Source organism: Camelus bactrianus, chromosome 12 (assembly GCF_048773025.1).
Source record: "Camelus bactrianus isolate YW-2024 breed Bactrian camel chromosome 12, ASM4877302v1, whole genome shotgun sequence".
NCBI classification, from domain to species: domain Eukaryota; kingdom Metazoa; phylum Chordata; class Mammalia; order Artiodactyla; family Camelidae; genus Camelus; species Camelus bactrianus.
The window spans coordinates 23,463,997-23,490,894 of NC_133550.1; the positions used below are offsets into that span (position 1 = coordinate 23,463,997).

At 36.0% G+C, this 26,898-nt stretch overlaps 1 protein-coding gene across 2 annotated transcripts in view; it reads right to left on the reverse strand.

Annotated features, from left to right (window-relative positions):
* The window catches only part of LRRK2 (leucine rich repeat kinase 2), a 135,512-nt gene that overhangs the window by 41,282 nt on the left and 67,332 nt on the right, over positions 1 to 26,898 (reverse strand). For both annotated transcript variants that reach the window (XM_074375025.1, XM_010970532.3), the window contains exons 26-38: positions 23,801 to 23,894; positions 21,538 to 21,724; positions 20,250 to 20,431; positions 17,546 to 17,775; positions 17,010 to 17,137; positions 15,101 to 15,319; positions 11,333 to 11,534; positions 10,182 to 10,270; positions 4,676 to 4,863; positions 3,638 to 3,792; positions 2,071 to 2,217; positions 1,737 to 1,928; positions 929 to 1,075 (exon numbers count right to left, since the gene is read on the reverse strand). In XM_074375025.1, coding sequence (XP_074231126.1) covers positions 929 to 1,075; positions 1,737 to 1,928; positions 2,071 to 2,217; positions 3,638 to 3,792; positions 4,676 to 4,863; positions 10,182 to 10,270; positions 11,333 to 11,534; positions 15,101 to 15,319; positions 17,010 to 17,137; positions 17,546 to 17,775; positions 20,250 to 20,431; positions 21,538 to 21,724; positions 23,801 to 23,894 — 2,160 coding nt within the window. The remainder of the gene's footprint in view (positions 1 to 928; positions 1,076 to 1,736; positions 1,929 to 2,070; positions 2,218 to 3,637; positions 3,793 to 4,675; positions 4,864 to 10,181; positions 10,271 to 11,332; positions 11,535 to 15,100; positions 15,320 to 17,009; positions 17,138 to 17,545; positions 17,776 to 20,249; positions 20,432 to 21,537; positions 21,725 to 23,800; positions 23,895 to 26,898) is intronic.

The window sequence follows — 26,898 nt, forward strand, 5'->3', positions numbered from 1 at the left end:
AAAATGAAGGCTACAGTAACAGGTAAGTATTGGAATCAAAATAGGATTGGATAAACAAGAGAGGGGAAAGAGAAAGAAACCAAGCGGAGGGAAGGGAGAGAAAGGACAGAAGAGACAGAGACTGAAAATAAGAGATGCACCTGTTCTGGTTCCCCTCAATCTGAACAGCTACTGATGACAAAGGAAAATGTAAAGGGCAGAGAAAAGAAATGCTCTACAAACATTTCAGGTGGGAGTAGTAGAGAGGTACAATTTTTTAAAGCCCTTCCCTATTCCATAACGACTGCTGTATTAAAATGAAGTGTGGGCTGTTGTATCCTTTAGGTAATTTGGAGCAAAAATAAAGTTAAGGACTGCTATTGTGCCTTTTTGACAAGAAAATGTTAAAAAGAAAAAAACTGACAAATAACACCAGTGAAGTACCCTTCTATTGTGGCTCTCTGGAAAAAAACAGTCCTTCAAAGAGAAAATCTTCAAAGAGAAAATCATCTCCTAACTCTTCAGAGAGACACACAAAACCTCATACATGTGTATTTTAAAGTATTCAGTGGGCCCTTGAACAACACAGGGTTAGGGGTACGGCAGCCCTGACTGCAGTGGAAAATCCACAGACTGCTGGCTCTGCCTCTGGACTCAAACCCTAGTTCTGGCAATTAAATCAAATGCAAGGACAGATTTCATAAATACGTGTGCTTCCATGGTGGTCCCATACCATCTCAAACCCAGCCTACAACAATGTGTGCAAAGCAAATTCCAGATATGTAACATCATCCGACCTTAAAACAGATTTTTTCCAAAGGAAAAACATTGCAAAAAATACAGGAAGACACTAAAAACTATGACAATATAATTATATTTGAATATTTTCTAGATTATAAATAAAAACTGTACCCTACTTTTGATTCTCAAACCAAACAAAACCAGTTACCTAAGAGAAACTCTGGAGCTTGTTCAAATTCCAGTTCATCATTGTTCAACATAATGCTTCTAGGCAGGTCAGCCAAAATCAAGTCAGGGGCAATCTGAGATATTGGAATGGTGAGCCTTGGTTGATCTGGATTTATTAGAAGGTCTCCTGAAAAGTACATAAAATATTTTTTTAAAAGACAAACTTTTAAGGTTGTACCTAAGTTTGTCCTTTGGATTTACAGAAATAATCACATATGTTCTATGATTTCTAATCACTCTTTAGGTTTTCTTACCAATCTTATCTTTTCTCTAGGAAATTTTAGGAAGGTTGAAAAGTTGAATTCGTATCTACATACTTGGTATTTTAAAAGCTCATTCCTAGGTTCACTCATTAGAAAGTAGAATTTAGAACTGCCTTAGACTATTGACACATGAATAGGAGATTATCCATCCTTTATTTTATCACATTTATACTGCACTTAGCATGGCTGACACGTTGCTAAGTTACTTCCATGTATCATCTATTTTAATGCTGATAACAATTCTATGATGTAGGTTTGGTAAGTATTCTCATTTCACAGAAGGGATTATGTTACACAGCAGCCAATATTTAAACTGTCAAACTGACATTTTTCTGAACTTATCAATACAAGATCTTACTGGTAATAAATATAATCTATTTTTGTGAACTCTCACTGCAACTGGATGCAGCATCCTTTAACTCATCCCTATGGATAAGAATTTTTTTTTTAGTTTATTACAAAACTCACTTCGCGAATGTTGAAAGGATCACTTAAAAACATCTGTTAAGTTGTGGCAACACATACCTTCTTCTGCTTTCTTCATCAAGTCGTCAAGTAAGATTTTTTGATACTCTTCCCCATCGTTAAAACTATACAAGGCCCATTTCTTCAACAGAGTTTCTCCTTCGCCACAAATATCAATCTCCAATAACCCAGGAAACCACTCTTCCATGAGAGAATCAATGTGGTCCACAACTTGGCCCAAAAGAATACAGCCTACATAATCCAAGAAGAAGTCATCAACACCCTAGCAGACCCTTACCCTTCACAGAACTGGAAAGGGGAACTCTCAATTAAAAAAAAAAAAGTTTAGATTTCTTTACTGGTACAATTCAAAGTTTTGTACTCATTTCCTTACCTTTTCTACAAGAAGGAACTGTAATTTTTAAGAAACTCTCCCCGTGATTGTCTAAGACTTCAGATCCTACCAGGCAGTAAGCTTCAGGAGACCAGATCAGGTAGATGCCTTGTCGCCAGTACATTCTGTTTGGGCGAAGTGCTTGCTCTGAAAGAAGTTTAAAGGAACCCCAAAATATCCCTGAATTAGTAACTGCTCCATAAATAAAGCAGAAAAATCACTGTGTACACCACAAGTGATGGTAATAGAGATACATTTCTTTTGAAAGAAAGTTTTGGTGGGGAGGGTATAGCTTAGTGGTAGAGTGCATGCCTAGCATGCACAAGGTCCTGGGTTCAATCCCCAGTACCTCCACTAAAAATAAATAAATAAACCTAATTACCCTCCCCCACCAAAAATTAAAAATTAAATAAACACCTTCTTAAAAAAAAGGTATTGTAACCATTAATGGGTCTTCATCCATGTATATTAAATCCACTGGATCTATTTAAGTCTATTAAATGTTTTATTCTCAATTTTGCAGTGAAGTAAACAAAATGCCCAGGAGATAACCTAAGACAGATTTCAGGTTCATGCTGTTAGGTAGCTTAATATGTTTAATAGGTAAAGAAAGAGAATCGTAAATAAGTTCCCACAACTTTTAAAAAGAGGTCGGTGGTCATGCTAAAACCAACACTTTGATGTGATGTAACTACTTATATGTTGATTAATTGCAAGCTAGATAAGGTTTATTTCAGAATACAATACCACCTCCATATAGCTGATTTTTTAACCACAAAACAAAATTATATTTTCCCTTTGGACCATTAAGATCTCTCTTTCTTCCAGGAGGAAGAGCTAGCATTACAAACACCCATTTTTATTCTTTTCTGTAAACCCCTCAGCGGTTGTGCAGCAGAAGAGAGCTATTATAGTGCCACACTGAATGCTCTGAATGGTCAGGACCTGTTACACTGTTAAGTAAACTCCTTGACTCTGCAGTCGTGGTCCTTTCTAGTTTTTCTCTGATCGTGGGGGGTGGGGGTGGGGCAGGGTTGGTGTGTATAAACCAATGACTCAGAAATGTCACCTTTTAAAACTGCTATTTCTAACAAGTTCATGCTGTATAGCACAGAGAACTATATTTGACATCTTGTAGTAACTAATGGTGAAAAAGAATATGAAAACGAATATATGTATGTTCATGTATGACTGAAGCACTGTGCTGTACGCCAGAAACTGACACAACATTGTAAACTGATTATACTTCAATTAAAAAATACGTATATATACACAGAAAACCCCTGCTATTTCTAGTCACTTTAGCTTGAAAAGCAAGATACTCATACTCATTGTAAATATGTCTAAAATAAGTACACGTGAGCTTTGAGGAGTATCTGAGAAACTTCCTTCTTAACAAATTGCATGAACTTATTTGAGCAAATGAGGTCTTAGGAGCTTATTTTCTGATTCTCAACTGTCTTACAAATAAGTCAATTCTAGGAAAATGACATAGGAATTTTAACATTTTAATATGCCTTCCTCCTAACTTCTCTAAATATTAAGTCTTCATTAAATAAATACTTACCTCTTCCTGAAAGCATGTAAGGTGAAATTTCAAGTAATCGATTGATTAATCTCGACCAAAAGCCCATTGGAAAATAAGGCATTTCGTAGAGCCGAATGATAATTTCAGAGTTCTCACAGTGCGGGAGCTCTATCACAGGCCTTTGGTCAGACAGACTAAACAGAAAAGGACACCGGCATTTTACGGCTACATAAAACACTCAACCATGTTGACCAAAGAACTTTACTACCTGCAGTCAGTGAATTGAAGACAAAGAGTCTAAGGGACTGAATTTTTTTTTATAATTTTTTTTGCTACATGGTCTTCCTACTTCAAAATTCAATGGTTATTTAATCAATTCAAATGCATGCTCAGATGTAGACGATCTATGAAGAATTTTCAGCCATTCATTTACACTAAAATAAATTACTACCGTTAGTTATGCATAGACAAATAAAGGGATTATATAAAACTTGAAAAAAGTGCACGTCTTAGAAAAAAGTGTGTATCTATTTTTAGAATTAGCTACTGGCCACCCATCAATGCAACTGGCACTACTGAATGTCATATTACTTTACAACATTTCCTAGGTGCTTATAAAGCAATAAAAAGAACTTCTACAATACAGGGCGAGAACCCACACCTCCACTGTGTTGCCCTTCTCCTCTGAAAATTCACAGCCATAAATTATGATAAGACTTTCAAAAACTCACCATCTCCCCAGAATCTGCCTAATAACATAACTCTTTCAGTACCATGTAAGGAAACACACACACACACACACACACACCTCCACTATTAACCTTTCTTAAGGAAATTAAGCTGTTGGTAAATCAAACAGTAATTATATACATGAAATCCGTCATTTATGGCAAATACCATATCTTTAAAATGTCAAATGCAGTGTTTTCATTGAAAGGATACTTCAGCACAAAATTTACACAAGAAGAAAAAAAAATCACTACATTTATCATAGACTAAAGTTACTTCGACAATTAAAACAATCCAATATAAGGTTGAATTTCCATAGGGTAATTAAATGTTCAAGTTTTGGCTTACCTGCTTGGGACCAGCAAATTTTCTTCACCGTTTGGCAAGGCAATCTGGAATTTCTCTAGGAGTTTAAAGTATTGTGACATGTAGTTCTTTGGAAATCTCTTTTTCTTTGAAAGAAACTTCTCCACATCTCTACGTGAAATAATTCCCTTAGGATGTTTGGGACAGCCTTCCACTTTCACTGTCAAAATCTGAAAGATTTAAATGTGTAAATAATCACTGGAATTCATTTTCTGGAAGGTTTGGAATTTAAAGCATCTCCTTCGCTCAGTAAAAACGATCAAACAATTTTAGTGTTGGCAAGTACAACCCAGGACCTAGTTTCTCTAGCTAGCCGCTATGCAGCCTAGAAGCCCAGTGAGGCATGCACTCCCCCCCCACACAAAAAAGATTATTAAATTAAGGGAGTGAACTCAGCTCAGAAATTATGGAGATCCTCTGAAACCAGCGAACCACAAGCCAGCCTCAGCTCCAACTAACACATCAGCTCCGTGCCCCACATTCTTATTACAGTCTAACCAACAATACATTCCTAGGGAAGGTATCTTCCAGACTGTCGTCGCTACGGGTTTGCAGTAGAAATAGAACTTTGTATGTACATAGTAGGGGATGGTTTCCATCAATGGGAAGAGAAGCAGTGGAGCCCAGTTCAGTGATTCCCAAAGTCACCACTGAACTTCACTGGACTCCACTCAGTCTGGATCAACAGGTCTGGGATGAGGCTTGAGAACCTGCTTTTTTAACAAGAAACTGTGGTGATTCTAATGTGGAGAATGTACTTTGAGCTTTGATCATCATCACAGCAATTAAAAAATACAAGTTCATACTATAATGTGCCAGGCCCTGTTCTTTTTTGTTACTCTTATAATTGAGGGGAGACACACATATGACATACATTCAAAGCTACTTGTTCGTTTCAAAATTTTTTAAATCTCTATTGTAAAGTTAAATATATATATATATATGCGTGTGTGTGTGTGTATACATATGTGTTTTTGTATATATTTATATATGTATATATATAAAGTTCAGAAGAACTCAGGTTCAAATCCAGGCACCACTACCAACAGTGTGACCTTGAGAAAGAAATTTAACTTCTTTACCCAATTTCCTTCTCTGTAAAATGAGATAATGTAAGTGACTGTCTCTTAGACTGCTGTAAGAACAACACACATAAAACATGAGAAACACATACGACCCTTTTTAGCAAATAGCGAACCCTCATATATTAGCCACTTCTGTGTATTCCTATTCATTTTACTTCGCCACATTAATTTTAAAAAGAAGTTTGTGCTTAATTTTCTTTAGTAGATCTACAATGTTTAAGGGATACTGAAATAGGAACAAATATTATTTACATTATCATGTAGCTGGGTAAAATAATGGACTGTAAAATCTTTAGGCCCAAGGACTTGTTCTCTCATCTCTATATTTCTATTTTATATGTATGATGTTTATTGAATCAATAAATGCATAATTGATTGAACATAAGTGCAATGTATAATGGGTCTTAAATAATAAAAACCATAATTTGGTACTTCTCCCATATTGTGTACTTTATAGCCCAAACTGCTCTTACAATTTAAGTAGTGAGGAAAACTACCTAAGTGCCTGTATAGTTGCTAAGACCTTGACAACCTGCCCTCTATCCCCAACCATGGTTCATATTTCCTTTGTAGCACTCTGTACCACCTAACACATTAAGTGTTCACATATCAGTTATTTCCTCTCATTTGAACATCAGCTCCACGAATGCAGGAACCTTGTTTTGTCTACTGCTATAGTCCCAGCACCAGAAAAATACATGGAACATCGTTAGGTGCTGGATAAATACTGCTGAATGTGTTCATTTGGAGAAAATAAAGTTTGGAGCATTTTATCCTAGGGTTAGGTTTATAGGCACTGGAGTCAAACCGCTTGGTTTTAAATCCTAACTTTACTACTTCCGGAATATGTAACTTCGGATAAATTGTTTAACCTTATTGTCCATCAGTTTCTTCATCTTCAAGATGGGGGCTAATAAAATACCATTTAAAAGAGTTGTTCTGAGAATTAAATTAGATAATTTTGAAAAGCGTATAAGTAACCTCTCATATGTCAGCCATTACTATATAGTTAGTCTAATTTATTTTACTTAGATGAACAAACTGATTTTAAAATCGAAGTTGGTGTTTGACTTTTTTACTAGATCTATGGTGCACTACCACTATTTGTAGCATATAGTTTCCAGAGATGGACACATTGATTTTTTTTTCCTCTCCCTACACATGCGGGCTGCTTAATCCTTCAAGAGAACAGAGTCCATCCATTTCCCCTCCCCTTAAATCTGAACAGGACTTGTGGTTGCTCTGCTCACTAGAACGCGGCAGAACTGACATTTTACCAGCTTAGCCTTTAAGAGGACTAGGCATACACAAGAGGCCACACGGAGGTGCATCAACACACCAAGAACGTGAGTGTAGCCTTCCTGGGCTTTCTAGCCCAGCTCAAAGGAGGAAGACCAGTGAATGGGCCCTGCCAACGCCACGTAGAGCAGAACCACTTGGCTGGACCAGTCAACCTATAGAACAGTGAGAAACAATAAACTGTTGATGTTTTACTCCAAGTTTACTTGTCTACTCTAGGTTTGGGTACATTTTTGTTAGAAAGCAATAAAAAAAAAATACCTGAAACTTTATCTTAATTTTATCACCTTTAAAAGATCTCCTAATATTCCTCCAGCCTGGTAACTTATCAGCCTAACTTGTGCTCTTACACAAGGAAATAGAATTTTCCAAATTCCTCATACAACTTTTTAACAGGATTAAATGGCCATGCAAGCTTTTACTGCTCCAACTGATTAATCCAATAAATCCCTTTCACATTTCTTTTATCATATAGTTAAATGAGTTTTGCAAACTTCTCTGTGTGTTGATGGAAACATCTTTAATAAGCTTAGTGACCTAACAGCTCAGAGCACAGAGAGGTAGGTGGGCTCCTTAGAGCTTCTGCACCATGAAATTATTTCTGCCCTCATCTTGGTGATTCATAGAGGTGAATTCCCCTATTTATTTTTGCTGATCTGGCGTCAGGCAAGTCATTCTTGTTTTCAATTGAGTAGCCTTCATTCTCATTAAACCTTAGTAAAAATGACATTACATTTCAATATATAAGCATAAATAAAAATAATGGCATTTATTTTTAAGCTAATAAGAAATTTGAATTATCATTTTACTGACCCTTTCAATCTTGCAAAATAATTCTGAACTTTTCAAATTCTTGACTTAATTTTCAATTAAATGAACATGTTTATAGTACAATCATGTTAATGAGAAGAACTTTCATGGCGTTTCAACTTAATTGCTCCACAGACTCTTCAGGATTTTATGGCAGCCATGGTGGGAATTTGTTTCTGTTAAAAGATAGCTATTCTGTATGCAAACCACTTCGTTACTCTGTTGAATAGGACATACCCATCCTAATACTATCCACATGTGTGCAACTCTAAGTGTTCCCAATTCACATGGAAACACATCACTTTGTGGTGCAGCTTTAGCCTTTTCTTGACTATATAGAGTTTACTTATTTTCTGATACAGTGCGCCACCTAGGACAACAAAATCTGCAGGGTATCATTAACACTCCCTTTTCTCTCCAGAATGCATATACCTACACATCTGAAGATTTCTTTTCACATCCTGAAATAATGTCTTTAATTACCAAATAGGTCAAATATAAAATTTCACTAAAATGCTCTGCTCACTTGTACTGAACTAGGGAGGCAATGTAGAAAGTAATATTGTTATTTTCCACATTTTACAAGTGAAGAAACAAAGGCTTAACATGTTAAGAGATGTCAAAGCCAGTAAGGATTTAGAAGAGAACTGGGCACAGGTCTCGCTGACCCTTGGGCTCTCGACCACTATGCTTCCTGGGCTCCACTCTTATTTAGCAGGTGAGTAAAATCACACTTTCCACGGCATACACGTAGCAGAATGAAAAGCTACTTTAAAAATATCTACCAGATTAGTAGTAACTGCCCCATTACAATTAAGTGCCAATTTCAATGTTCCAATACGTTCTCAAGTTCCGTGGTATAGGATTTTTGCCCCAAATGAGTTCCCTCTTCAAAATAGCTTTCTTTTTCCCTTTAGAATGAGATACTATCATTCAAGATTATCGGAGGGAACTGAATTACTGTTATGGCTTGATTAGAAGAGAGATTTCTAACGTAAAAAGATATAATCATTTTATGGACTCAGGGAGCCACACGCCAACTACGAATTACACTCATAAACAGACTAGCTGCCAGTGAGCACACATGCTGGAGATGCCCCCCACCCCCAGCCCGGCCGCGGGCTCACTTCAGTTCACGATTAAGTCAGAGGCAGCTGTTCTCACCCAGGGTGATTCTGCACCCCCCAGCAATATTTGGCAATGTCTGGGCACATTTTCACTTGTCACACTGAGAAAGTACTATTGGCATCTAGAGGATAAAGGCCAAAGAGGCTGCCACCAACCAGCAAGGCACAACAAGGAATCACCTGGCCCCAAATGCCAACTGTGCCAACGCCGAGGAACCCTGAGCTAGCATGCTCTGTTTGAGTGCTCTTCTCAAGAGGAGGATTAATGCTAACGAATTACCATCAACTCGCTGGTAACTGTTATTGGGAGAAGAAATAATTTTCCATATGAAATAAAACTAGAGAAAAGACAGCCATAATCACCACCATCCAGTTTTTAAAAGGGTAAACATGTAGAGCTTCCAATTCCACTGGACAGAGATTTCACAGGCTCATCAACCCAATCTTCTTACATGTATTTACTCCAAGGTTTTCACAAAGCTTCCATTCAACTGACTATGTCAATAACTCAAAGCTAACATCAGGGTAGAAAAAAGCAGTCCGCAACAGAGTACAGACACCTGCCTGTGACTTGAAAACAAAGACTTTAAAATAAACTCTAAAATACCTTCCCTTCTTCCATGAAGCTCTTCTTTTTAAAATTTTTTTAATTCTTTTTTTAATTTTAGCTTTAAAAAAATTTTTTTTAATTGAAGTATATAGTCAGTTATAATGTGTCAATTTCTGGTGTAGAGCATAATGTCCTAGCCATACATATACATACATATATTTGCTTTCAAACTTTTTTATTAAAGGTTATTATAAGATATTGAATATAATTTCCTATGCTATACAGAAGAAATTTGGTTTTTCTCTATTTTTATATACAGCGACTATCACTTACAAGACTCAGACTCCCAAATTTATCCCTTCCCATCCCCTTCCCCACCGGTGACCCAAAGATTGTTTACTACATCTGCGAGTCTGTTTCTGCTTTGTAGATGAGTTCATTAGTGTCATGAAGCTCCTCTTTATGCAGTCTTGTACAGAGATTGCTCTACAGTGTTCTGTATTGACATCAGTTTCTACCTTAATTGAACACAAACTCTATAATGCTCAACGCACCTAGAGCTTTCTTTTCTTTTCTTCAACCATTATCCCCATGCCACAAAAACATAATACACCAACCTGTGCCATGACTTTACAAAGCCACCTGGGTTCCACAAAATATAAATCACTTAACTGCAGTGCTGGGTCTTGAAAATGAAGAAGAACCCCTGTAGTAAAAAAATCAAGCAGTGAAACATGGAATTTAGAATATACAAATATCAAAAGGCTTTAGAGAGAAAGCTAGTCTAACCTCTTTATTTTACAGATGAGGAAATTTCAATCTTGCTAGTGGCAGAGCTGAGACTAGAACCTGGGCATTCTAGTTCCAAGCTCTAAAGTCCCAATATTATTTTTTTAAAAAAGTATCTTTTGAACTATATAAAATGATCATATGTATAAGCATATTTGCAATAAAGCCATACACTGCACAGCATATACTTACAAGTAAACTGAAATTCATAAATATTTGGCTTTCTAATTGAACACTATAAAGACATACTTTATTTTCAAATATAGGTAAGAAACAGAGTATCACAGGAAACTACTTGTTTAAGAATGATGGGGAAAAGGAACAGATCAGGTTCAATCCATCTGAGGATTATTTTTCATACAGAAGAATCGGCATCAACAGCAACTCCCCAGCCACTTACTCTAGTACTACAAATCAACTCAGACTTTTCTAGCCAGGTTCTTACTGATCAAGTTCACAAGGAGCACCAAAGTCGCTTTGCGAGTGTTCATCTGTGAGACCACGCTGGCAGTGTGTGATGTAACAGAGTAAAAGATCATCCACCGAGGAACTGCACCATCTCAGGGAACCACTGATTCTCCAAGTGCCCAGTTGAATCATCCCAATAAAAATTCTCCTTGACAGTCTGCATACACTAGATTCATTTGACAAAATGAAAAGATACGGCTTGTGCTTAGGGTCCCGTAGTTCCTGAAGAGTCAAGTTCTAGAACCCACATGTTTTAACTCCTCCTCAGAGACTTTGTCCACTACTGCCCTTAAATGATTTCTAATTTTTTTTCTTATGATGTGACATATGATTCAGCATCAAGGTACATGATGATCTCTCCGAAAGAAAGAAAAAATCAGTGACCTATTAAAGAATTTTGTAGATATCCTGTCAAATTTTGAATGTAAATTCTATACAAGATTCAGGCACATTTTCATAAATTACCGCAGCAGAGTTTTGAAAAAAATACACCATAAACAAACACACAAACCTGATTCATTTAGGAAGTGAACTGCATGAGGGAGCTCATTTTCATCCAACTGCAGCTGATGGTCTTCCACGAGCTGTAATAATCGTTTCCGGTCAATTACAGGAAATTCAGTTGGCACATTTTTACGCTCCGATAAAATGATTTTCTCAAGTTCTACATAGCAGTCTGGAATCAGCTGCCCAACAACAGGCTGATCTCGGATCTACAAAATTACAAATGACAAGCTGTAAAAATCCATTTTATTTATCTCTTGGGCCAGGAGGTTGGTAAATTCAGTGCTAATAGTTTTTACAGAAAGGGGTATATCATTCAGAATTGTATTCTTTAATCAAGTCAAAATGTTATGTAAAACTAAATTGTGAGGAAAAAATAAGGTGATCTTAAAATAAGAAAAATATGAACACAGAAGCCAATTTGGAAAGAATGATCAAATAATATAGTATGGAAATATTTATGGAGCTATTCAGAAAATCCATGGCAAAACCCAGGAAAAGTCATTAACCATAAATAAAAGCCTTAGTTTTCTAAGACATTAGATAGATACGGTAGCATAAGAAGTCAGTCAGTATTGCAAGAGCTTTTGGACCTTATTTATTAGATGAAAATATCCACACCCCAAGGTGAAACATTAACTTTTGTTCTTGTTGTTTGCAAAATGTTGTACGAGTGGAATGTACATAGCAGCTGTGAGGTCTGGAGAATGAAGTCTCCTCACCCAAGCTAGGCTTTTTCATGGAAACTCGAACTTAGGAAAACAGAAATCATCTAAACCCAAATGACTGTGACACAGGAGGATAATTTGAGGTCTGTTGCACTTAGAATCGAACAACTGTCTACTCATTGAGAGATACACAAAATAAACGTCTTAAAAGAATGGCCTTAAGATGATCATTTCGACAATGAAAATCTTTTCCAAACTAATTTTTTCTGAAAATCTAATTTTAAATAGAAATGCAACTCCAATAGTAACTAAAATGCCTTTGAGAACCACCAGGTGGCAAACTCTACCCATGTCTCAACCCAGGAATATATTACTGTATTTTCTTTTTATCTGACAATAACTAACAAAATTTCTACTTGAATTCTTAAACTTATTACAAACAGAAATTGGTTTTATTCCACACGTACACACACACACACACACACACACACACACACACAATTTAACTTGCTGTTTTTCTTCTTTTAACTGGACCTTAAGGAACTTGATTTACAACAGCCATAACCATTTCTTACATATTTACCTCCAACCATTCAAGACTGTTTCGATGTACCCCTTGAACTAGGAAATTAAATATAATTTCACTAACCTCCATGAACCTTTTCATATTCCCTCTCTTCATCGTTTATAAATTAAGATAAAGTAGAACTTCAGATTGAAGTTTATGCCAAAAAGGGAAACCCACCTATAGAAGTAAACTAGAGTTCCCAAGAGAGCAAATCAAGTCACAAAGGGATGAACTTTACAGGGCGGATTAGGGGCCAGCAAGGGTCCCACTCGGCTAAGGGGCTGGGCAAGACTGAAAGGGACCTTGGTGGCAGAGAATTCTGTTTTGTTCTACTTCTTTTAGCTTTATTATCAGGTCACCAACAGCCAAAAATTAAAAAAAAAACAAAAAACCCTTTATTCTGAAACCTGCACAGACATGTTAATAAGGGTGAGACAGAGAAAGATTAGAAAAGGGCCAGATAAAAGGAAAAGATGAAAAACAATGAAAGGGCAAAAAAAAAAAGGTTTCTAAAAGGTTTCTAATAGATTAAAAGCTGTTGTTTGAATACAGGTTGAAGCACCCCAGGGAGGAATGAATATTCAAGTTCTGGCAGGCTTATGGTTTTGGGGTCATTTAAGTCACTTAATTCTGCAAAGCAACTGAATGGGTTTTCAAACCCATATGCCAGAATGATGCATCCATTAGCCATAATACCACCATTTCTCAAAGCATTTTTTTTTTTTACTTCTTTATCTGGCATTGCCTTCGAGTTCATTTGTAAGTGCAGGCAAAAAAAACAAAAAACAAAAAAAAAAACCAAAAACTGGTCTTCAGGACTGACAGTGATAACTTGCTGTTAGACTAAAGCATTAGCAATCATGCTTGATGAACCAAGCACTCTATCCTCAGACCCTGCTTCAGCTATATTCAGGCTTTCTCAAAATGAACTCACCCTCCAAGAAGTCTTTGTTAAAGTATGACATATGTTCTGACATTTATGATAAAAAGAGAAACCATTAAAATATTGCAAGTGAAAACAAAATTCTGTAAGTACAGGTATAGTGTCAGAAGAAAATCACCTGGGTAAAGAGAGTATTTAATTGAATATATGGATTTTTGTATACTTGTTTCTTAAAAATCATACTACTCTTTAATCATACGTCTTACAAAAGAGTAGGAAAATATATAAATTCTTCTTATATAAAATGCCACTGATCCACCACTGGTAAAAAAAAACTTTTAGTGACTGTGATAAATGTGTCGAAAGAGACAAACGTGCAAATCCCCTCCCTGGGCCCACCAAGACCAGCACATTTATAAACGGCTCATTAGGTTTTGGACAGGCGCATAATCTGCGGAAATGGAACGGAACTAAGCTAGCTGGCCCCCACGCAATAACCAAGGTGACCATGTAATTTATCATCCAAACTGGAATGCTTTTGAGACTAATTATGCTGAGACTGTCCAGGCAAAACAGGACCCTTGTTAGAAACCATGGTCCTGATCATCAGTGCTAATGAGCTAAACCTACAGGGACCAACAATGAAATCCACCATTGTGTTTGTCACATTGAACTATTCCAGGTGTTTTTCAGTACCATTTACACCACACTCAGGTAAAATTTCTCTCTCCTGCAATTATTAAAAACAAACGTTCTCACTGATAACCAATTTATTTGTGTTTTATGAACCCTATGAATTACATCTGGCATACCAGAACTCTGGAAAACACACACATAATTCCTAAAAATGAAAAACCCAGTTTGTAGGAATTAGAAAAAAATGCTTAGACATTGTTGAAAACCAAGTTAGTGACCTTGGTGACCAGACGAAAGAGCCTCCTCACAACACTGAGGAAAAAATATTCGGAATGGGGATCACAGTGACAAGAGACATGAAGGAACAGCAAAGAAGGTCAAAACGAACACAAAGTAAGGACTCCAAAAGAAAGGAGGAGACAGAGGAACAGCAGTCAAAGAAAAAGACAAAAGATCACCCCAAGACCCCAATATTCATCTGCATCATTCTCACTGAATCAAAACTACAGAAAGCTGGGAGACAAAAGGCAGCAGAAATATTTCCTCCGATTCTCTCAGGAACATTCTTTCTGCCTCTCAGACAGTCTCTTAGTGTCTCTCAGAATCTTCTAATTATTTTTATTCCCATTTCTATGAGTTTGAAAAGAAGTATAGCATAAAAGAGTCATTTTAAAATTGAAAGTACTTTAATAATGCCAACAGCTATGAAAAAGACATCTTTTTTTTTTGGTAGTATAGTCAGTTACAATGTGTCCATTTCTGGCGTACAGCATAATGCTTCAGTCATACATATACATACATATATATTCCTTTTCATATTCTTTTTCATTATAGATTACTACAAGATATTGAATATAGTTCTCTGTGCTATACCGTTTAAAGTTGTTTTTTATCTAAGGCTGCGATTTTAAGATAGCTGGTCTCTTCTCAACACTTCTGACATTTCTGAGCAGTTGCACAACATGAGAATTAATAAATTCTATTTATCTCCTACTTGCAGTGGGCAGTGAAACACGTTACCTTGAAATTCAGGCTCTCATTAATGATGGTTTTCCGAAGTTTTGCCAAAGCGTCGGATTCCTCCGTGGCATTTACAAAGTGGTAATCCCGTATGGCAGGAAACCCTCGCTTGTTCAAGAGCTCCTTGGTGATTTTACCTATACAGGCTTTGCGCTGCTTCTCATCAGAAACATCCAAATGTGTGCCAACAAGAATCACGGGCGAAGAAGAAGCACGCGCCTTCGGGAAAAGACACAAAATACTTTGGTGTTTGCTTTAAAACCAAGGCTGCTTACATTTCCATTGCTATTCATTGCTATTCATGTTCTATGAAACTCACTTGAGTGGAAATGGGAAATTAAAAGACTTCGAGAAGAAGTAAATAACAACTGTCTTTCCTACCTAAAATGTAAGAAAAAACATAAACTTAAGAAATTTTTAAAAGTCATTTTTATGTCCCTTGCTTAATCCAATTAGTACTACTTTTCAGATGGCCCGTGTAACAGCAATAGTGTATTTTTCTTTTCTTTTTTTCCCATGCCTTAAAATGAGTTACTCTTTAAGTATGCCTTGGACTTCTAAACAAAATAAACATTTAATAAACCCCCAAATTATACCAGAGTAATACAGTTTTTTTTTTTAACATTTTCTCTCCCTCATCTGTGAATTCAATCTTCAATTCATATTAAAGTCATTCAATTTGGAGTCTACAACAGAGAAAAAAAAAGGCACGAAAAGCAAGTATTACTGTGACTATGATATTTGCTCACTTTGGCTATAGCTTTAATAAAGTCAAAAAAAGGAAGTTAAAAATTTATCAAAATGACAAAACAAGCTGCTTGTATGCAGCCAAAATATATGCCAAAATGTCCTGATGTTGGGGGAGAATAGCTTCTTGCCTCAACGCAGGAAAGAATTCAAGAGCAAGACATGGTAAAGTGAAAGCAAGTTTATTTAGAGAGAGACACACTCGATAGACAGAGTGGGGTCTGTCTCACTCAGAAGGGAAAACGGCTTAGGAGAGACACACACTCCACAGGCAGAATGCGGGCCACCTCAGAAAGGTGAGAGGGGAGAAGCCAAGAGGTGTGGGGATGTTTACTTTAAAGTAAAAGCAGATACACACTTCGTAGACAAAGTGTGGGCCGACTCAGAAGGCAAGAGAGAGAGGGACCACCAGGTGCGGAGTTGTTAGGTTTCAATGGGCTCGGCAATTTCATATGCTAATGAGTGGGATCATTCCAACAACTTTGGGGAAGGGGTGGGGATTTCCAGGAATTGGGGCCCCTTGCCCACTTTTTGACCTTTTACGATGGTCAGCCTAGGAGCCATCAAGGCACCTGTGGGTGCGCCATGAGGCTCAAGGTCTACTGGGAGTTGAATCTTCCGCCATCTTGGTTCTAGCCAGTTGGTCCTGTCCTCAATGGCTGTGTCATTCCCTCAGTGGTTGTGCTCTGTCCCCTTTCCTCCCACTTCACTGACAAATCTTTCTAAGGGTTTGCCTCACAGAAAAGCCCCCTGGGGCATCATTCAAAGATCATTCACTTCTCACTCTAGTCTCCATTTCTAAGAAGTCATATATATTTAAAACCATATATACATAAAGGAATAGCCAAAAGCAGGACAGCAAGTGACAAATTGGAAAAATTACAGAATTCCAAACATAAGAACGTATTAACCTGGAACAATTTAAAACTGTAAGATCTGAAGGACTTCACACTAATTGCCACGAGGACATAGCTGCTGGTAAACAGATTGCTTTTCTTTAATAGAATGTCCTAAAGCAAAATTTTAGAGCTTCTAACTTTTAAAAATGTATTTGAAGAGACTCTTTGAAGCAACTGTTTGCCCAAAGTAAATTACCTTATATATAAAAAAAAGAAAACCCACAAGAATTATTTTCTATTTTCAGATGATTAGAACAGATCACCTTTATATTGAAGAGCCAAGGCTTCATGGCGTCCACTTCAGCTTGCCCTTTGCTGAGGTCATAGACAGCAAGATACAGGGCTCGCTGGGTCATGAAGTGGGGATGAGTGCTGTAGAACTCCTCACGACCTGAGCAAAGATTGGAGAGTGTGTCAGCCTTCCAGAAAAGAGGCAAGAGTCCTTCTTCCAAAAAAAAAAAAAAGGTCATGCCATCCACTATTTAGCATACGCAAAAGAGGAAAACAATCAAAAGATACTGGTTACAAGACAATACTGCATTTTCACTAGGAATTGAGAGCTTCGCAGATCTGTCCACTACCAACCAAGAATTTAACTTCAGGGGCACCTAACATATCCTTCCATGACTTCTCCATTCTGGTGGCAAGGGTAAAATTAGGAGAAATATAATGGTTTTGGAATAATTCCACAGGCTCCACCAGGTCTCTTTGCAGTATTAGAACAGAAAACTCAGTTTTCAAATCCCTGTTTTAAAAAGAAGATACATGTGAATTTAAAAATTTCTAGCAAAATAAATACCTGCAAAATCCCACACGTTTAGAATAAGGTCTTTCTTCCCTTTGCCTCTTACTTGGATGGGCCAGTCTTTCACGTCTATGCCAACTGTGGCACCTTGCATCCCAAGATCTGATTTCTTGATTTTCATTAATTGCTGCAATAAGGTGGTTTTACCGCTCTCAGTATTTCCCACAATCATAAGCTTCATTCGGTTATAAGGCACAGCCTTTTTTAACCGCTGCTGAAGGAACCTGGTATTTGAAAAACAAAAATAAAATAAAAAACTGCTTAACAGTGTACTTACGATGTAGGTGAATTCTTACATATTGAATTCTTTTAAATATCACACTGTTCTAAAATACAGTATGCAAACGAGTGCACAGATCATACAGCTAATAATGTATGCGTCTTTCAATGCACAATTAATATGTATATTTTGTAGTGATGTTGGTGTAGTTGACGATGACTGTTAGTATTATCACAGATGACACTCTATCACCAGAAATAATCAAAATGTCAAAATGTTTGTAATATTTATTAGAATTTTATACATACATATACACAATTTCTTTAAATAACACAAATAAACCTCTGAAAATTATGAAGTATAAAATTCGAGATTTGCAGATACCAATATATAAAAAATAGATAAACAACAAGTTTATACTGTATAGCACAGGGAACTATATTCAGTATCTTGCAGTAACTTATGGTGAAAGAGAATATGAAAACGAATATATGTGTGTTCCGATATGACTGAAGTATTGTGCTGTACACCAGAAATTGACACAACATTGTAAATTGACTATACTTCAATAAAATATATATATATATATAAATTTTTTTTCAAAGCCCCATGACAGAGAACCGAGATAAAGTATATAAGCATACTGCTAATCTAAACCTTGACAGTGAGGTCATATTGGGTACATTATGTATGTGTATGTGTACATATATATGCATATATGGTATACATAACACATATGTGCATATATAATATATATGAAAAGGAAGAGGATATTGGTTACATTATAAATTAATACATATAAGTGCATAAATACAAAACAGAAATAGACTCACAGACATAGAATATAAACTTGTGGTTGCCAAGGGGGTGGGGGGTGGGAAGAGATAGACTGGGATTTCAAAATTGTAGAATAAATACATATAAGTGATTATACTATCAGCAGATAATATGTTGCTACTCCTAATAATCTTAATGTAAAAACAACTGAAACTAATTAAAGGTGACTAACAATACCACCTCTAAATTGATAGTACATTTTAAATGTTCTCAAAAATAAAATGGATATAGAAAGATATACTTCAACTATCTTAAAATGTTGCCACAGCTTAAAATTAGAAAAGCAAACTAAATTGTAAGTGAATCTCAGGGAATACCGACTGATTCATTCCCGCAACTAAGAGGACTCTGACCATTCCTGATGCACAAAAGGCAGCATTACATTTCTTGAATTATTTGATGCTTCAGAAAACAAGATCTGACAGATGAGATCTTGTACCTGCTGTTACTGAAATCAGTCATTGTCTCACGTACAAAACTTAAGTTCTGTTTTCATTACCAATTAAACAAGAAAATCAGTGGTCCCAATGCCTATTTATTAATAATTCACCACTCTTTGTCACTCTTTAAAAGAGCAAATGAGGCCTACAATTTCTAAACTACTCTACGTCTATGTCCTCTCTAAAACTATTAAATACCTTTAAAACCTTTTGTTATATAGTAGCCTGATAATATAGCATAATACACAGAAAACTAGTTCTATTAAATGTTTAGTAAGAATTAAACACATTTTTATAGGACCATATTTCCCAGGTTCAGGTGAAAAATCATGTAGGATGAAGGGTAATGTTTATTTAGGATAGCTGGTGACAAACTCTTTTTTTTAAATTCAAATTAAATCAAGCTCAGGAGAACAGAAAACCAAATCTTTGGTCATAAAAAGAGACAAAAAGTTGAACATAAATTTAAGGAAATTTAAGTAGAAGAGAATCAGGTAACTGTGCAGTTCACTGGTAATTCGACACTTACTAACTGCATGTCAGACTCTGAGTTTGGTGCCAAGAATTGAATAGTGAGTAAACGCAGCCATGCTCCCTGACTTAGTGGATATTATAGTCACATCAAGGATACACCGAGATGTGATAATTGAGCTGAAACATATAAGATTAAATATAGATAAACACAGATACTGAAGTTCATAAAACCAGAAACGGTGATACGTGGGAAGTTACGGTGGTTTCAAAATTGATCAAGTTGACTAGGTTATCCGTTTCAGAGACAAAATTGAAGTTAGTAATTTTATATCATTTAAGTAACTATAATGTCTTAAGATATAATAGACCTATAGTAACTATTTGCTATATGAAATGCAGCTTGAGAAGTTATTATAAACCAGGGTTTATTTATTTAGATTGAATAATTGGTAACAAGAGACCCAACAGTAATAATCTCGTTCTAGAGTCCATTTGTACTGAAAAGCATGAAAAAGAGGACAAGCCATTCTCTCGACATTAACTTGGCTGGGAGGAAATGAAAAGCCCATTTAATAGATAAACCTGTTTAATAAGTAAAATGACACATAGTATATCAATGTTAGATAGTACTACAAATTTTTTCCTAAATTGCAACTGTACATCCATCAAAGTCACAGAAAGAGGAACTCTGAAGCAAATTTAATAAAAACAAATAAAATTATCAAACCTTATGATGTCTTTGGCTTTACATCCTATATGTTTAAAATCAAAATTAAGATGCAGTTCATCCAAAGGAAGATCCCATATTTTGCTTAATTTCCCCATTTCATTGGGAAAAGATCTCAGTTCCAAGTTGTAACTAACATCAAGAGATGTCAGGTTTTCCAGACAGCCAATCTCGGGAGGAATCTGAATGAAATAAAAAAGGGCAAATCCTGTTGATGGGAAGGAAGACATGTGTGCTGCCAAAAAAACAGATGTTGACAGGAAACAAGAAAGGCTCAGAGACCCCATCATCAACTTGTACAACCTTTTAAAGGAGTTCTAAAACTTTCTATTATAATTTGCATTATAAATCTGTAAAAAAAAAAAAAAAAAAAAGCATAAAGGAATTACCCAAAAGAGTCTATGTCACTTATTCATCATCTTTAAAAACCCATTCTCCCTGAGTAACATATTTCATCTCTTCACAACAGTGAAAGTAAACAAGTTCTTTATATGAATCCAAATCCAAATATCTGTGGCTTCAGTTTATTCCCTCACACTCCGCTCTTCAGTAAAACTAAAGATCTAGTCCTGACGAATTTATATGCAACTTCCTGTCCTTTAAACACAACTAAATGTTTATACCTTCGTTGGCATCCTAATTGGAATTACTTTTTCTGTTCCAAATTTTTAAGCCGTAGTCATTACTTTTATAATAGCAAACATTAATTTGCTGGCAAAAAAATAAAAAATCAGGCACTCAAAAATATTCACAGTTATTTTGAAAATCATGGTTTCAGACACTTTTTTTGGCTTTTATAGGCAACAGGCTTGGACTTGGCAAAAAAATATATTTTCTGGTATACATGGATAATCAGTTTCAGATTTATAAAAGAGATTGGCCCATTTAGGTGAGGGTAGCATGGTGAAGGAATGCAGAAATTTAAGAATGTAGACAAGAAAGTCAGCTGAAAAACACTGGCTATATTTGGCCTGGTGACAACTAGAGAAACACATCATATCTGAGAGTCTGTTAACAGATCAAAGATTTTGAGAAAAACTGGCACCCTTAAAGCACTACACACATTCATAACTAAATATATAGAGATATTCAAAATAAAACAGAGCACAAGAAGTGGTATCTTTAAGGAAATTAAGCATTGCTAATATAACCCGGGCAGGATGAGATCTTATTCAAAAGGTAAGCAATATCAAATAAGATTTTGAAATGATAAATGTAATCATACAAATTACGAAAGCGTATTTTCAAGCTGGCAATCATTTTAAACAAATAAAGGTGACCTCTTTACCTCTTTCAGTTTATTATGGGAAAGATGTAGTTTCTCTACTCTAGACCAGGCACAGGCTTTTTCACTCAAGTCCAAGACACTGATCCGATTATGGCTAAACAAGAGTTCCCGTAAGTTCAGAGATCTCCAGTGCACAGGACCCGGCAGATACTGAATATCATTGCTGCTCATATCTAAGGACCGCAGGCTGAAACAATACAATGTGGCGATAAAAATCCAATGAGCAGTTTCAAACACATGAAATAACATCACAAGTAATTTTCACCCGAGTGAGAATAAGACATAACTTTAAAACTAACATTATCTATATGTAAGTATGCATGTGTGGTATTCTGTGCACATAAAGGTATATGTGGCCTAGGAAAAAAGGCATGTCTCAGTAGGAATGACATTTAAATAAGGACCGTTAAAAAAAATCGAGGCCTAACTTCCTTACTTCAGATGCAAAAAAAGTCAATCTCGGAATACAAACCCTTATGATGCATGAAAAATCATAATTAACAAATGCAAAAACGGTCATTAAAATGCCTTCCATACAAGATTTACAAATATGTAGCCCCCATTTCTCTTTTCAATTTCAGTCATGTCTGGATTCTTCAGAGGTTGGGTCCTCAAGTTTAGTATCATTTTTACCAGCTTGTCTCTGTGAAAAATAACATATTAAGCATGGTGTCTTGTATATAGTAGGCCCTCAGTGCAAACTTGCTTTCACACAGGAATAGCCACCCAAACTTAGCAGGAAATAGCAGAAAAACACATGTCATATATAAGCATACACGTATAGGAAGAATAAAGACAGTCAGTGCTTGTGGTATAATGGACTACGTAAAAGGTTGCCTGGACGTTTACAACTGTATACTGATCCCTTCCTCCGGCATATTTGAAGCACGATGAATTAACTGTAAGCTCACAAAGCTGTACTGCCTGCTAGACCAAGATTCAGATCTGCACAGCAACATTTTCACTCTTATTTTCAAACAATACTAGATTTGCCCCAGTTATCTTATAAAATGTGTGAAAACACAAAAATTAATTTGACTGCATTAAAGATAAGACACGTATGTCTAACAAACAATGCCACTGAGACAAAGTTGAGAATCATCAGGTTGCTCAAAAGCAGTGCCTCTTAGCTTTAAGAAGAAGCTTGGAGACTTAAGCTGGCCAACTGCAAGCTCATTGGTGAAACAAAAGAATGCTTTTGAAGAAACACATATAAAATGCTGGAAATGTATGCCTGAAGATGGCGTCTAAAGGTATAGAGTAATTAGGGACAGAATAATATATTTTTAGTTCTCTGGGAAGAAACTTTATTTACAGCATGGCTCTCCTAATCAATATTAGGCTTCCAAACACATTTTTAGGAATATATTATATTTAAAATATAGGACTACCTGTATTCTATAGTTGCCTGTATGTCAGAGTTAAGAGTCTGAAATCAAACCACCAATGTTTAAGAACTATGACTTTTGATAAGTTACTCCATTTCTCTAATGAAACAGTGTTCTCATTATACAGGGGAGATGATAATAATAACTATTCTGTAGGATATTAGGAAGATTAAAGAGATGATCCACTATGTAAAAAAAAAAGCAGTTAGAACAGTCTGACACATTCTAAACCTAGATTTACATGAACTATTATACGTCTGTCTGACACCATCTATGGCTAGCTTATAACTAAGTATTCTGTGCCTGTATATGTATGTGTTTGCAAAGGTACATTTATGGATTTTGTTTATAATATATAACACTAGTGGAATAGCATTTAAGATGACAACACATTTGAAATCTAATTAATGCTGGAATTTGCAGTAAGCAGGAAGCTTTTTTTTTTACTGAAATTAAGCAAAAATATCACCAAATACCTGCAACTACATAAATTGTCCTAATCGTCACCAAAAATGTCACTCAAACTTAAGTATAATTTCAAAGTGAACAGTATCTTAGCAACATAATGCCCAAGATCAAGTGAAATTTTGAAAGTTAAAGTGACAGCCAGTACAATCTCATTTGATTATAATAATGCAACAGTGAATTAATCTTAAATTGTTTCTACACAAAAGCACACTAAATTAATATAAAAGTTAAAAAGTCCAAGTAACAACTTAGGTCTTTTGTCTAGTAAAAGTCAAACGTTCACAGATTTTAAAACATTAGGCTTAGTAGGGTTAGAAATCAATTACATTTAACTGTCTAAGTCAAAACCATATTTCTGAAGGTTCTATTCCAGCTTGCAGTTTATAAAATTAAAATAATAAACTTACTGTGGAAGACTTAAAATTGCTTCCGGAACACATGTGAATCTGTTCTGAGATAATTTTAGGCTTGTCATGGAGGAAGGCAAAAAAGGCATAGCAACTGAAAAAAAAAAAAAAAAAAAAAAAACAGGAGTGAGATAACGGACACTTTAATCACTTTGACTAGATTTCCATTAAATTCTACACTAAGAATAGCTACCACAAAGATTTGTCACGCTTTAATTTCCAGTCTCACACTGACAGTAAAAAAAATATCTACTTCTAAATAACACAGCAATTCACATCAGAACAGCGAAAGATTCAAACCCCAATAGACCTTGAGGCTCAAGACAGTGGGAGATTTGACTTCTAGTAGACCTTGAGCTTCATTATATGTTCCTTGTAACATATTAGCATGATAAACAACACTCCCACAGGCGCCATGACAGCCCCAAGGCTAGCCACAAAAGGTCAAAGAGTGGGAAATGGCCAACTTCCTGGGAATCTCAGCCCCTTCCCCAGGCTAGTTAGAATGGTCCTTCCACTTACTAGCATATGAAGCTACTGAGCCCTTAAAAACTGACAGCACAGCGCCTCCTGGTGCCTTTTTGCTCCCTCCTCTTCAGAGATGGCCTGCACCCTGTCTGTGGAGTGTGTACCTACTTTTACTCTAACCTGAGCACCCATCCCCCACACCTCGGGGCCCTTCTCTTGCCTTCTGAAACCGCCTCCACTTTATGCAGTATGTATCTCTCTAAATCTACCTTTACTCAAAAAAAAAAAAAACCTACTTTTAAAATAAGTCAATACTATCACTAAACATTAAAACAATACACCAAATTACAATACTCTTTTAACCTGAAAACTGTATACATGTCTAAATATAAATTCATCTGCTGGTCTGGACAAAGTAGAAATTTTTAGAATATTCACTTCAAATTTTGTGTGGATTTTGTGACATACATTATACATTAATTCAAATTACTCTGAAGAAAGTCCAACAAAACACTTTGGAATATTTTACTAATCCACAATAGAATATAAAAACAAAAATTCTCTACAATACCATCTTGTAAAGAGTGTTCTATGGAATAGCCGTTATGGATGTTACTGAATAAAAGTATTCTTTGATCATGTGATCTTACGAGATTGCAGAAACACTAGGCAAACTAAAGTGAAATATCTCAGAGTTCTCAATATTCTGGTATATTTTATGAATTTCCAAAAGGAAAATACAGTGTGAGGTACCTCCAAGGAATAAGATTCTACGGAACACAATTTTGGAAATTGAGCAAATCATACAGCCTGTTTTCTCATCTGTAAAAACAACGTGGCTAGACCAGATGAACTCTGAGATTCTTTAGAGATCTAAGAATCTGGGTTCTGTGCAAGTGGCTTGAGAAATTATTTCTTAGTATTTTCAAGGTTAAAAATATGGGTTGGGTTATGCCTTATCTACAAAATCTTCCGGGGTCAGAATGTTCCACGACATTACTAGAAGCTATTTCCAAAAAGTATTTGTGGCAAAATAAATTAATTGAAATGATTCTCCACTTAGGAATCAAGAGTCTGGAGGTTCAGATTCTATATGGAAAAGACTTATAAAATCAAAGAACTGAAACTTCATTTCACATGGGATTATCTGCCATGGTTAGTGGTCCCACTCAGATATTACCTCCACATGGCATCTTTCCAAATATAAGACCACTTCTAAAACTATTCAAGTTGTGTAGTGCAAAGCAAATGGATTTTTTGAACCTAGGTATATTCAAGGTTTCGCAACAGCTAATTAATTAATTCTATGCCCCTGAACATGTCCCACGAAAATCTCAGCACTTCAATTTCCTCAATTAGTCAAGGAGAGCTCATACCTGTCCTACCTTCTAAGATTTTTGTGAGACTGCACTGAGATGACATATTGACCATAAGCTAGCCTCAGGCTCCCTCGGACGCTCTTCTTCCCAGACCCAGCTTAATTAAATGTCACAGACACAGAGATGCTTCCCTGCCTCCACAGTCTGGACCAGATCCCCTGGAGGTACCCTCGCAGCGTCCTGAAACTTCTCCGACATCTATTTGTGCCATCATTATTTAATGCCTGTCTTCGGAACTTAACTACTAAGGCCAGGGACTGCACTTGCTTTGTTCACTTGTGAGGAAATCACTCTATCCCCAGTTACAGGCTCATAGTAAGAACATGGCCAATACCTAAGAAGGTGGAAGTAAGGGAAAAAGGAGGAAAATTCTACACAAATTAATAAAGATTTTATTGTTAGTAGTTTTGGAAAGTTCTGGAAAACCAAAATCTTTTAAAATAAGTGATGGAACTGTATTCTGCGATTAAACAGTATTAAAAGTTGTTTTACCACATCAGGTATAGGACAGCCACGTGGGTGGCAAGGTGTACGTGGCCTCCAGTAAGAAAGATAAAATAGGGCAAGTTTCCGTTTATTTCTGTAAAAGTATTTTGCCCCTCATTATCAGAACTTTCAGGTAGGCTACAACTGAACATGGTTCCCTGTTGTCTCACACAGAGCGTTCCAGGACTTTTACTAAAAACAACAATCATATTGAGTATTACTGTAATATTTTGCACAGAGCAAAAGCCCAATGACACACATTAACCTTAAAAATTTGAAACTTTCAAATGATTAATTTTATTTCTAAAAAAAATTTTAATAGTACTTTAACCCAAAAAAATTGCTGAAACTTCAGTAGGAAGCTCAGTATTTCTGCTTCAACCAGCTCACGACAGCTACATGAATTTTTAATAGAGTAAAAGGAACCACAGTTTAATGACTATTTGTAGTCCAAAATAGTGACATTTTAGCCTATGATAATAACGTATTAAATATTGTAATTAAAATTTTAATGTTTTAATATTTTAAAAGTAGACTAGTTTTAGAGCAGCTTGAGGTTTATGGAAAAATTGAGCAGAAAGTACAGAGTTCCTACATCTACCTTCTCCCCTCACCACCACCACCCCACACACATACATCTTTTCCCTCTAGTGAACAAATGGCATAGTTTGGTATAAGTTATAATTGATGAGCTTATATTAATACATTATTAATAACAAAAGTGCACAGTTTACAATAGAGTTCACTCTGTGTACTGTATTCTAT